General features: G+C 34.7%; 1 protein-coding gene across 1 annotated transcript; it reads right to left on the reverse strand.

Moving 5' to 3' along the window:
- Positions 1 to 10,835: 10,835 nt before the first annotated feature.
- On the reverse strand, positions 10,836 to 11,458 carry LOC101897247 (cuticle protein LPCP-23-like). Its single transcript, XM_005188744.4, has 2 exons — positions 11,395 to 11,458; positions 10,836 to 11,323 (listed from the first exon to the last, which is right to left on the reverse strand). The coding sequence occupies exons 1-2, from the start codon at positions 11,404 to 11,406 to the stop codon at positions 10,886 to 10,888; spliced, it is 450 nt and encodes a 149-aa protein (XP_005188801.1). The 5' UTR covers positions 11,407 to 11,458; the 3' UTR covers positions 10,836 to 10,885.
- Positions 11,459 to 13,979: the final 2,521 nt, after the last annotated feature.

Below are 13,979 nucleotides of genomic sequence, written 5' to 3' on the forward strand. Positions count from 1 at the left end.
CGTAGATTTTTTAAAGAATAATTTTTAAAGAAGCATCAGAGACGTGGATATTTTTTCAAGGATCATCAAAGAAGTGGATTTTTGAAAATAATATTTTTTCAAGGATTATCAAGGAAGTGGATTTTCGAAAAGAATATTCTTTCAAGGATGATCCAAGAAGTGGATTTTTGAAATGAATATTTTTTCAAGGACCATCAGAAGCGTAGACTTTTGAAAGATTTTGAGAACTTTTTCAAGGATTATCAGAAATGTGGATTTCTTCATAGATCATCAGAGCCTTAAAATGGATTTTAGACATGAAATTTATTTAAGCAATATTAGATATGAATGTTTTTAACAATATTTTTTCAAGGATTATCAGAGCATTCGACACGAGTTTTTCAAGATTTTTTTTGCAAACACCGAGTCGTAATTTAAAAAAAATATTTTTATTTATATTTTTGAAAATTTATTTCTTCTAGGACAATTATAGCTTTAGATGTTGAATTTTTGAATAATGTTTAACAAGGAAAAAGAGAGCCTGAAACTTATTTTATTAATATTTTTTTCATGAAGCAACAGACGTTATTTTTCTGGTATATTGTTTAAAAGAGCTTCTGACGTGTTTCTTTTTTTACGGAATGTTTTTTTCAAGGACCATGTCACACATTTTCAAGGACTATAACAAAGATGTATTTTTGGAAACAATTTCTTAAAAGACTATTAGAGCACGATTCCTTTAATATTTTTAACGTCCATAAAATCGGATTTGTAAAGAAAGAAAATAAAAAATAACAATAATAATGATAATAATAATAATAATAAAAATAATAATAATAATAATAATAATAATAATAATAATAATAATAATAATAATAATAATAATAATAATAATAATAATAATAATAATAATAATAATAATAATAGTAATAATAATAATAATTATAATAACAATAATAATTATAATAATAATAATAATAATTATAATAATAATTATAATAATTATAATAATAATAATAATATAATAATAATTATAATAATTATAATAATATAATAATAATAATAATAATAATAATAATAATAATAATAATAATAATAATAATAATAATAATAATAATAATAATAATAATAATAATAATAATAATAATAATAATAATAATAATAATAATAATCAGAGTATAAATTAAATGATTTTTTTACGAATTTTTCTAAGAGTACCCTTGACGGTAATGTTTTGGATATTATTGATGTATTTCAGTTTGAATTTTAAAAATTATTTCATTTCTTATTTTTAAACATATTTTCGATGCTTTTAATTTGTTTTTTTTTTATTTCAAGTTTTTTTTGTTCGAAATATTTGTGTGGGTATTCATAGTTTTAAACGCGGATCTTGCAAGAATATTTCTTTGATTTTTTAAATATATATGAGGACATTTAGAGCCATTTCTCGTTATTAAGAGCCTCAAATAGAGATGACTATTTTTCTAGACCTTCAGATTCGTAGATAATTTTTTAAAAAATTTTTTATTTTTACAAAACTCCGAATTCCCATAAGCGACATAAGCGGCATTGTCTTGTGGCTTTGATCATATTCGAACTTAGTGATAACAATGAACTTACAACAGAAATTTTTTTAATTATTTGTAACGCCTTAAAACCATACCTGGTATTTATTAATGATCTTTCATAACAGACCAAAGGGTTTTAGATATACAGAAAATTTACCTCAAATTATAGTTGAATTTTAAATTTTTAAATAATTTTTTAATAATTTAAAGGGTTGTCATTGCTAAATTTTTATTTTTTTCATTTTGTTTTCAACGTCATTGATTTCTTAAAAAATATTTTTCAAAAATTATCAAACTATGTTTCTTTTTTAAATATATATTTTTTTAAATACATATATAAATTGTATTTCTACATTTATTTTAGGATTGTTATCAGACCAACAATTTTTATTTATTTATTTTTTTTGAAATTTTTATTCCTATGCCTCACAAACCACTGTGCCCTCTGGCTGGCACTTTTCATGCATCGAAGAAAGGTCAATAAAAACGATAATAACTGTCACCGCAAGGCAATCACGCGGAAATCTGAGGTCAGTCGGAATTATATGGACAAGGAGGAAAAAAGTAACGGCTGTGATAAACAAACCTAGTTGCCTAGAAAGGGATAATGGACGGGATTAAAAACGGACTTTCCATTAGTAGTCATGTTTTAGAGTAATTATGAAAAATGTTCTAGAACACTACAACACACGTAATTGGGTTTTAAATTGCATCTAAATAATTCAATTTGTAAATACATATTGCATACCTGAGTTTAATTATCAAAGGCAGGGGATAATTGTATTGTCAGATATTACAAAAAAATATATATGGAATACTATTCAGGTAAACATAATCGGATTACAAATGTTTGTAAGCTGTTTGTAGGGAATGTAAAATGTTTTTTTGTTTTTATTTATTAGGCTATTTGAATGTTTGGTTATTTGTCATTGACAAAGCTCGGAGTAATTTTTAGTAAAGTCTATTGAATTATTTGCCTAGGTGTTGAAAGAGATGGAATTTTTCTACATTTCTTTTTATATTCTCGGCATAAATAAGCTTTTACAGTTTTAGCAAAGTTCATATGGATCTGAGGTCGATGACCTATGTTTGGTAGAAGATATGTAAGCTCTGTGTATGAAACGATTAAAATTTACCGATTGACACCAAAAGAAATATATTGATGTGAAAATTTTACATCGATTATGGGGATGTCATGTTTGTTCCAAATTTTTAAAATCAACATTAGTATTAAACAAGGTTAAAAGTAACAGTCGATTTTGCCGACAAACTTATGGCCTCACCTAATCTTCGATTATTTAAACATATATTGACTTCTGTTATCATTATTAAAATTGATGGCCCTCTATGGAGAAGGTTCCGAAGGAATGGGCCAATATTGTCTATTTCGTATCAGACCTAAACATGATATAAATGTTGCGACGTGCCAGATTCGGACTATATTGGTTACTTACTTTTTTACTCTACAGGGTGAGATAAAAAACTGCAACAAAGTCAAACACCTACCTTCTTAAATTTTTATAACCTACAACACTATGTGTTGGGGGTATTATAAGTTTGATTGGGCCAAAAATTATGTAACACCTCGAAATATTGATTTCCCACATAGGAAAGTATATATGGATCTTCCTATCTCGCCGAGCTGAGTCGATCTAGCTATGTATATCAGTCCGTCCGTCTGTCCGTCTTCCCGATCTTCACGAAATTTAGAATGTAGGTGGGGTTAAGGTCAGAATATAACCTTACTTCTTTTGGAGATGATCGTATAATATTTAGGGGTTGAAATTGACCATAAACTGAAAAATTTCATGATTTTGCAGCTGTTCTACAGGTTGCAATTATAGACCAATCGAAGCGGAAGTTAGCATGAGGCTAGAACTTAGGGCTGGGCAAAAGCCTTCCAATTTTGACGGTCATCGCGTAATATTTAGTGGGTGAAATAGACCATAACATTTTTGTTATATAAAAGTCAAATAGAGTTTAATAGAAAACCGCGAATATTTTTAATCCCGTCGAAATCACAAATAGATGAACAGGTCAACTCTGACCGTTACGTCGATGCCTATAGCAAATATATCGGATGTATATAGCGAAATATATACAATGTATATATAGAAATGAAGGGGATCTTAGCTAGAATGCTTATATCGCAAGAATGGCTAGACCGATTTCGACAAATGTCAATTCAGAATGCCCTCCTGGCCTAAAAGAATAAAATATAATAAATTCGCATAAAAAGATACCAATAATGGTGTTAATATAGATTTTGTAGTATTTTGTGACATTTTTTTATTTTTTCATATTTTTTATCGCATGAAATTTTTTCAATTTGATTGTTAATATTGAAGTGTCTATTTTGTAATATTTTTTCATTTTACAACACAGGTTGGGGTTATTATATACAGATTGCAATTATACTCACGAAAAAAGTAGGGTTAAGCTCAGAATGGCTAGGCTTATTGTTTTCAAAGATGTCCGCAATATATTTAGGCGTTGAAATGGACCAACAACTAAAAATGTTCCTGATTTTGCAGCCTTTATAAAGTTAACAAATTGAATCCAAAGGAAATCTCGCATGAAGTTAAAGTTTAGTACTGCGGGTAGAATGGACCACTACTTTTGTGTGTAAAAATACCAACATTACTTACAGGCGATATCCGAAATACACAAAAGATGAACTTATGGCTTGTTTATGAAGAATTCTAGCATTTTGGATAACCATTGGTATATGTGCTTAAATATTGGGCAAATGTCCCTGGTCAAAACGCTAAGGCTAATATCTGGGCAGTGCTCTATGACATAATTTCAAAAGCGAAACCCTCCAAAGTGGATTTAGACATAAGGTTGTTTCTAACATATTGTTGTGTTGTAGGGTATCACATGGTCGGCCCCGCACGACTATAGCCTTTGCTTACTTGTTTTTTAATTTTATTGAATGAAAGCAAAAAAGTCGGAAATAGCATCAAGTTTAAGAATGAGCTTAGATTTGTTCGAATTGGTCACCTTTGACACCTTCACCTTCAAACGAATAATGAAACCGTCAGACGCTGTCCGAATGTTGCTCTGCGGTATTTTGGCCCATTCCCGGCGAAGCGATTGTCAACCTTGCTTTCCAAAATACTCCATACACAATAGTCCAACGGATTGGAATCCGGAGATTTTGGTGGTCATTGTGCGCTGGAAATAAAGCGAGGAACCTCATTTTGTAACCATTCTTGGGTGGCGTGTGCTGGGTGCGACGACTCTGAGTTCTGTTTGAATGTCCAATGTCTGCGGCCAAAAAGTTTGCGTGCCCAAGGCTTTAATACACCCTCCAGAATATTTTCCCGATAATATTCGGCATTTATTCTGATGCCACGGTCGACTAATACGAGCGGAGAGCGACCATCGTCTGCTATGGCGGTCCACACGATCACCATGGCCTGCGCTTGAGTTCTGGTGGCCAATCGAAGGTGCACATTTTCAGCTGACCTCTTTGGCAAGTCAACACGATCATTTTGTTTGTTTACAAACTGCTGGACAACGAATGTTTTCTCATTGGAGACGGAGAAAACCAAATTCGGCAGATCACCATTTTCGGCCAAGCGAAGCAACTCTTTAGCTCTTTTGAGCCTATTTTCTTTCTGTTGCGGTGTAAGTTCCTGCACTTTTTGGAATTTCAATGGCTTACCCCGAGCTCATTTTTCAATATTTGCCAAATGGAATATTGCGATATGTTCAGCTCACGAGCCATTTTTCGGTCACTGCGATGCGGGTTTCTATCACGTCGCTTCTTTACTTTTCGAATCATTTCTGCTATTGTTGGTGTTTTCTTCCGTCCACTTCCTTGACGTCGGGCTACGCTACTAATATCACGGTAACGATCGATGGTACGAGACAAAAAAGATTTATTGAAATTTGAATGCTGGAGTGCTCTAAGGATAGCTACTTTTGGTTTTCCAGCCAAATATAAAGAAATCACATTATCACGCTTTAATTCCATCACTAACATTTTTTTTTTCTGGAAAATTCTCACCAAAATGCTTTTGTGCGCTTGTAAACAATATAATGAGCTGTCACTGAAATAATTTTAACAGCTGTCGGACGAGTGGCTTAGAAAAGATAGCAGTCTGAAGTTACTTGCAGTGTTTTCATCTCAACCTGTATTTATAACAGATCTGAGATTCATGGGAATATTGGGATGTGCCAAGTCTGAATGGCATGGGATGTTAATTTCCGGTTTTATGGGCTTCCTGAATATTCAAAATTTTGACCCTCTGTAGGGGAGGTACCAGAAGCAGTGGACCGATATATTCCATCTTCAGACAAGGCCGTGGGTTAATAAAAATATTGTAATGTGTTAAATTTGAAGATAATCGGACTCGTACATCATGTTTCATAAGAGCTATAATTATTCAGAATTTTGAACCCTTGTGGGGGAGGTACTTCATAGATTTGACCGATATTATCCATTTTTGCACCTGACCTAGCACAGACGCAAATGCTAGGATTTTCAAAGTTGGAGCGAAATCGGATTATCGTTTCTCTTTCTGTGCAGAAAATATATTTTTTGAAAATTTGGACCTTTTGTGGGGGAGGTACCAAAAGGAGTGGACCGATTTTGCCCATCTACGAACTGACAAAATATTACGATGTACCAAGTTTGGACCAAATCGGATACTCCCTTGGAGAGTTATCGTGCGCACCAGTCAGAAGATGGACGGACGGACATCGCTAGATCGACTCCAAATGTCCTGAAACAGATTTAGTCCAAAGAGAAATAGGACCTAAAACCGATGAAGCACGTTTTGGGCAAATCAAATTATATATTCCTTCTGTAGCCACATGGCTGAGGGTATAAAGAAAAAAATACCTATATAGGTGGGCTTGGAGAATTTCATCATAAATTCATTTAAATATTATGATATAACATCTCCGATTGTTAGTGATACAAGAAATTTTAAATTGTTCTGCATTTTGATCATTCGTTCTAAGCTACCGGAATGCAATGAAAATTTTCTAATTATTCATCATTTGCTTCCTGAAAAACTTAATAGTTCCTCTCCCCAAAAAAAACTCCCACTTCTTTGAAAATCATCATTGTCATTGCCATTTTTCCTGCTCTTAATTATTTGACCCTGAGATTTATGAGACATTGAACTGAATAAATTGTTGCAGGAAAATACGCAACCACATTTAAAATGAATTGCAAATTTGCAGACATAAACGTACGTGCAACATTTCTGTTGTGGTGGCAGACAATGAAGACATTTGTGCCTTTAATGAAAATGTTAATTAGATGCAATAAATCCGCAAGAGATGGAGAAGGAGGAGGAGGAGGTGGCGAAGGCAAAACTTAAAATGAGTACTTCCGATCCATATGGCTCGTAGAAACGTGTGTATGTGTGCAAATTATGTGAAGGGATTTAAATTAATAGACTCATTTATATAAAATGATGGCTAACCATGAGGTGGGTAGGCACCATTGAGACGGGTGTGGAGAGTTGCAACTACACCTAAATATAGAACGAACCTTAAACTATATGAAGTTGAAATCGATTTCTCGATTGATGCTGATAAGAATCTGAGACGAGAAAAATTATTCAACTCACACTCTGGATAGAAGAATTTTATAGGTTTTGGAAGAGGGTATATGTACTGCATTACGGATAAAATGTCTGCCTCGGAGCGAGTATCCATTTTTGTACAAATCCAAATATTTTTCCAAAAAGTTGGGTCAGATTTGAAGACGGGTTATATCGGCCTTTATTCGTCTCTGTTTCCCCTTTAAATGTTAAAATATAAGAAGTTAATAAATGTCAGTTAAAAAGCATCAGTCCGTTTTACCGACAGATGTCAGCTGCAGATGTCCTCGAATGCTGATAAAAATATTAGGCTGTTCAAAATTTAAAGAAAATCGAAGGGGGGAGGTAGAAAATCAAAATGTTAAACCATTGATGGAGATGTCCCACATCTTGCGTTTATAAAAATATTGAGATATTTGAAATTTGATGAGAATCGTATACTTATTTCGTATTTTGTTATTCAAAATTTTGATCCGTTTGTGGAGGAGATACCAGAAGGAGTGAATCCATATCTACCATCTTCAAAACAGATCTTGTCTTAGTGGAAATATTGAAATGTGAGTAGTTTAGAATGAATCGGATGTTACTTCGCATTTGATGACCTTTTGCGGGGAAGGTACCAAAAAGAGTGTACCGATGTTGCTCATCTCAGGACTCGATCTGTGTTTGATAATAATATTACGATTGGATACTCCCTACTAGAGTTATAGTGCACACCAGCCAGGCAGGCAGAAAGAGGGACTTCCCAAGATTGATTTCAAATATTCTGAAATGGATTTGGTCCAAAGAGACCTAGGGTCTAAAGCCGTTATGTCGATGAGCCACGTTTTGCGGAAAAAGTAGGCACGAGTAAAATCTGCTCATTTCGAGCAGAATGTATTCTTAAAAAAAATGTTTCAGCAAGCTGTAGGACTGATCATATCTCACAAAAAAGGGTCAGTGAAATTTATGGAACCAACCGAATTTAGGTATGTCTAGCTGTAATTCGGCGAGTGAGATTCTCAAAGAATAAAATCACGTCATAACGAAAATTTCCAATTGGCATATTCCATAAAATGGTATAACACAATTTTCCGAATTTAAAAATTTAAGCATCAATTAACAGATGGAAATTTAATCCTCTTATTGAATTTTCATTATAACCTCAGCCATATGCCTATATATGGTATATATCATTTGATGCAGCCAAAATTTGCCTCATCGAAATAACGGTTTTAGAACCAAGGTCTCTTTGCACCAAATCCGTTTCAGGAAAATTGGAGTCGATCTAAAGATATCCGTCCGTCCTTCTGTGTATATGGCTGGTGCGCAATGCACAATATTTTTACTAGCCCAAGGTCTGGTGTGAAGATGAAGTATATTGGTCCACTCCTTCTGGTACCACCCCCACAAAGGGTGAAAATTTTGAATATACATGAATATCATAAAATGCGAAATATACATCCGATTCCATTCAGACTTGGTACATATCAGTATTTTCATCAACACAAAATCTGTTGCAAAGATGGAAGAGATCGGGCAATTTCTTTTAGTACTTCCCCCACAAACAGTCAAAGTTTTGAATAACCAAAACGATCGTAAAATCCGAAATAAGCAGTCGTTTCTTTTCAAATTTCACACATCACATTACTTCCGCTAACACAAGATCTGCTGTAAATATGAGATATATCTGTACACTCCATCTGGTACGTCCCCCCACCAAAGGTCAGAATTTTGAATAACCAAAACAATCATAATATCCGAAATAAGCATTCGTTTCTCTTCAAATTTCTCACACATCATTACACTCTACGAACACAAGACCTGCTGTAAATATGCGATATATGTGTCCACTCCTTCTGGTACCTCCCCCACAAAGGGTCAACATTTTGAATATCCATGGAGCTTATAAAACGCGAAATAAACATCCGATTCCATTCAGACTTGGCACCACTCAATATTTTGTAGAGATCAGACTGTTTCTTCTGGTACCTCCCCCACATAGGGTTCGAGATTTTGAAACCAAAACGCTCAAAGAATACTTTTATCTGTCATAACTTGCGAAACAAGTCAGAGATTCTTTACAGTTTTCTATATCTGAATATGTTTCTCAACCGGGAACTTGTGATGAATATGCAATTTCGGATTGTGCTTAAAATTGAATATAATTGTTCGATTTTCTTGTAATTTTGCCCTTACCAATATTTTTATCTCTATTATTAGATAAGGTATGAAAATTGAATACTTCGGTCGACTATATGTGGTTTCTCGGGCACACTTTAAACATTTTCTAAAAATTAGCACATACCTCATATAAAGTGAAGGAAGCTGTCGTTATAGTCCAAACCTTGTAAGTAGCAATACCTTTTTACCTCCTTAAATTTTAGACGATTCTGTTCCCACTCTGATTTATCAAATAGGATTTTCTCGGGAGTGCTCCCACCCAAAACAAAAGAGTGAAGAGTAGACTTCGTAAAAAACTCCCATTCTGCGAACAATCCAGCTTGCGAAGTTTCACTCTCTAGAGAACATGAGCAAATCGATATTTTTCTTTTTGCAAGAAGGGGACTGATCTATTAAGAATCGAAATTATTAAGTTTCATAAAATTTGTGCAGAAACCTTCAAAATACCGAAAATCGGAAGGTTCAATTAAAGGGAGGCTATACCAAATACCGGACCTGAATCGAACATTTTTTGCAATGAGAGGACAGACCTCTCAAGAACCTCAAACGTAAAGGTTCATCTAATTTGGTTGGAAATTATGGCAGAAACCTCAAGAATACCGAAAATAGGGAGGTACCGTTATATGGGAGCTATATCAATTACTGAAGCTGGAGCTACATTTTTTCAGGGAGAGAACAGACCTACCGAGAGCACCAAATGTCAAGTTTCATCTAATTTTGTGGGAAATTGCAGCAGAAACCTTTAAAATACCGAACATCGGGAGGTACCATTATAGGGTGGCTATACCAATTAGTGGACCTAAATCGAAATTTTCCAAGGAGAGAACAAACCAGTTTCCTCAAATTTGGTTGAAAATTGTGGCAGAAACCATAAAAATTGCGGGAGGTTCCGTTGTATGTGGACCTGTGGCAAATATTTTTAGCAAGGAGAGAACAGACCTACAGAGGACCCCAACTTGCAAGTTTCGTCTTATTTGGTTATTTGAAATTATGGTAGAAACCTTCAAAAAATAGGATTTACTAGGGAGTGCTCCCACCCAAAACAAAGAAGTGAAGAGTAGACTCCGTAAAAAAACTCCCATTCTGCGAACAATCCTGCTCGCGAAGTTGCCAAATTTTTTTGCTAAAACAAAATTATTCAATTTTTTTGTATGTTAAAGGTCCTATATTAAGGATATCTACAGGTTTGCAGCTATGGAGCTCGAAGTCAACATACCCTCAAATCGTTTGAAGATAATGTAAAGTTAGCAGTTTTTGTAGAGTATATTGCAGTTTTTCTCAGTCGTCCTGACTCGTATTTTTGAGCTATTCCGACTTTGGGAAACTCTTTGTTTGAGTAAGATAGCTTTTTGGCATAGTCCGCCGGACTAATATCTTTAGTCCTTTAAACATGTATTAGTCTTAACAAAAGTGACCCGACCCAGCATCCCTGAGTTGAACCTTTCATCCCACGTTCTTTATATTGCTCACAACAGATTTTCAATAAATATAAGATTTTTTTATTTGTTGTTATTTTAAAACTACACAAATTTTAACAAATCGATTTGAATATCCTCCTTTTCGCAATCCATGGTCAATTTTTCGAAACACCGCATTTTTTCCCTCCAATATTTACCAGACACCAGTGGCTGTGTAGGTCAAAGGAGCTGAGGCGGCATAGGTGGACACAGCAGGAACGGCAGCATAGGTATGAGCCAAAGGAGCAGCAGCATAGGTTTGTACTACAGGAGCGGCGGCAGCAGTATAGCTGTGGACAACAGGAGCTGCAGCGGCATAGGTTTCCACAACAGGTGTGGCCAAAGTCTTTGTGGTATAGGAAGTGGTCTTAACGGCGGGACTGTAGACATCTTCCACTACATTGGCAGTGCTGTGGACAACACTGTTGCTGTGATGTGAGACGGCAGAGGGGACACTCTTTACCACGTTGCCGACATGGGCCAAGGCTGATTCCTGGACGGTAACAGTGGCAGCAGGGGCAGAGTAGTAGAGGGGTGTTTCCAAATGACCGGGACGAGCAGCAGCTACGGCGAGGAGAGCAGACAATACCACCTGGGGGAGATATCAAATATTTTGTTATTTTGGGAATGAGAGGAATATTTGGGTGTTTTTTTCAAACTTACCAACTTGAACATTTTTGTAAAGATTTGTGGTTTTGTTTTCAAATGGGTCTGTATTGAATGAATGAATTCTAGAACTGATACCATTCTCGTCACTGTCTCCCGTTTTTATACTAAAAGAATGAATGAACAATTGTTCCCAAAAAAGAAAAACAAACAAACGTAGTACCAAATGAACTATTAAAAGTTCAAAAACGTAATGCGTACACTTGGCCTTGCCAAGAGATTAACAAAAGAGGAACCACAAAAAAAAACACAAACAGAAACAAACATTACTAGAATTCTGGTTATACCAATTCATACCAACTGCACATACACACATACCACCTGGCCACAAAAGGTAAAAGTATGTAGCTAAAGCGAAAGAGAGAAAATTAACGAAACCAATATCAATTAACTGAGAAAAAATTGTAGCATTTTTTTTGATTCGAAAAAAACCCAAAATCTGCTGTGGAGGAGTTGTGCCGCGCCAAACAGGTTGGATGTTTGACGTATGCGGTGACTTGCAAATGATGGATGTGATGTAATTCGAAATAAAGGGTGCAGCTACTGTTACAAAAATGGAATGCCACCAAAAAAAAACTTAATTCTAAATAATACCGTGTGGTCGCATATCCTGTTCCAGTTGGAATTAAAAAAATAAGAATTATTGTGACGTGATTTGATTAAAATAAGGGGAAGTTGAAAAAGAAAAAAAAAAACAAAAAACGGGTTGGGACGAACTTTCTATACCCTCCACCATTTGAAAAAACTAGACTTATGGCCAAAGCCCTTTAAAATTAAGGAAATTATTTAATAGGCAGGCTATACCTATCCCCCCAAAAGTTATGAAATGGAAGTTTTGATAATGTGAGCAATCTAACTTCTGCATTATTTTTACCTTAAATCACAGTAGAAATGGGGAGTTACCAGGATTAGTTCAATATTACCCAACTTCGAAGTCGAGAGCAGATCGATGGGAGGATCTCGATCTATACAAAATGTTCTGGAATGTATTTTGCCTAAAGAGAAATGGGACCGCAAGAAGATAGCAGACTTTTCAAGAACCCCAAATGTGAAGTTTCAGCTAAATTGGTTGGAAATTGTGGCTGAAATCGTCCAAATACGGAAAATCGGAAGTTATAGGTTACCTATATGAAATAGTGGACCTGTAACGATTTTTTTCTTTTTGCAAGGGAAAGGATTGATCTATTAAGAATCTCAATTATCAAGTTTCATAAAATTTGGGTCGACATTGGGGCAGAAACCTTCAAAAATACCGAAAATTGGGAGGTACCATTATAGGGTGGGGGGAGGGGGGTTGGCTATACCAATTAGTGGAGCTGAATCGATCATTTTTGTCCAAAGAGAGGACAGATCTCTTAAGAACTTCAAACGTAAAGTTTCATCTAATTGGTTGGAAATTGTAGCAGAAACCTTAAAAATACCGAGAATCGGGATGTTCCGTTATATGGGGGCTATACCAATTAGTAGACCTGTGGCAAATGTTTAAAATAAAGTTTCAACAAATTTGTTTCGAAATTGAGACAGAAACCTTCAAAATACCGAAAGTTCCGGAGATACCGGATCTGTGGATCTGTAGAGAATCTTTTTTGCAAGGAGAGAACAGAACTTTCAGAAACCCTAAATGACAAGTTGTAGGTGATTTGTTTGTAAATTGTGGCGGAAACCTTCAAAATACCGAAAATCTGGAGGTACCGTTATATGGCGGCTATACCAATTACTGGGCCAGGATAGAATACTTCAAACCTAAAGTTCCATCAGATTTTATTTTAAATTTTGGAAGATATATTGGGGTCTCCGACGAATATTTCGAAAAGACATATTTTATATACCCTACATAGTATGATGGTGAGCATAAAAATCTTCCTCAGTTCTCCTATATATCCCAAGGTCTTCTAAGGATAAAATATATCTTCCACGTCTTCTATGGATAAGGACTTATTTCGGGATTTTCATGGATAAATTAATTCTTAAAGGTCGTCTGGTAAAGAAAGACGTCTTACAGGACATTTAAAGATAGAATACTTCTAATAGGTCGTCTAAACATTGAAGACCTCTTGAAGGTCTTCTAAAGATGGAAGACCTCTGACAGGTCTTCTAATGATAATGAAAATTTCATATAGGTATTCTAAAAGAAACGTCTTGCAGTCTTTCTGAAAATGAAGACCTCTTGTGTATTGAAGACTCCTTACATGTCCACTAAAAATAAAATGCCTCTTACAGGTAAATTAAAAATAAAAGACAGGTCATCTAAATATAGAGGACCACTTACAAGTCTTCTAGAGGAAGCAGACCTCCTTCAGGTATTTTTAAAAATAGAGGACATCTTAGAGATCTTCTAAAAAAGAAGACTTGTTACAGGGCTTCTTAACATAAAGGAAGTAAACTTCTTAAAGTTTTTCTATCACAGATTTTTTAAATATAGAAGACCTCTTGGAGACCTCTTCAGTGCATGGAAGAACCCTTACAAGACTAAATATTGCAGATCTTTTAATGGCCTTCTAAAGATTCAAGATACAGGTCTTCTGTATATAGATTACCTCTTCTAAAGGTAAAAACCCTCTGACAGGACTTCTAATGTTAGA

The sequence above is a fragment of the Musca domestica genome, unplaced genomic scaffold, assembly GCF_030504385.1.
Source record: "Musca domestica strain aabys unplaced genomic scaffold, Musca_domestica.polishedcontigs.V.1.1 38, whole genome shotgun sequence".
NCBI classification, from domain to species: domain Eukaryota; kingdom Metazoa; phylum Arthropoda; class Insecta; order Diptera; family Muscidae; genus Musca; species Musca domestica.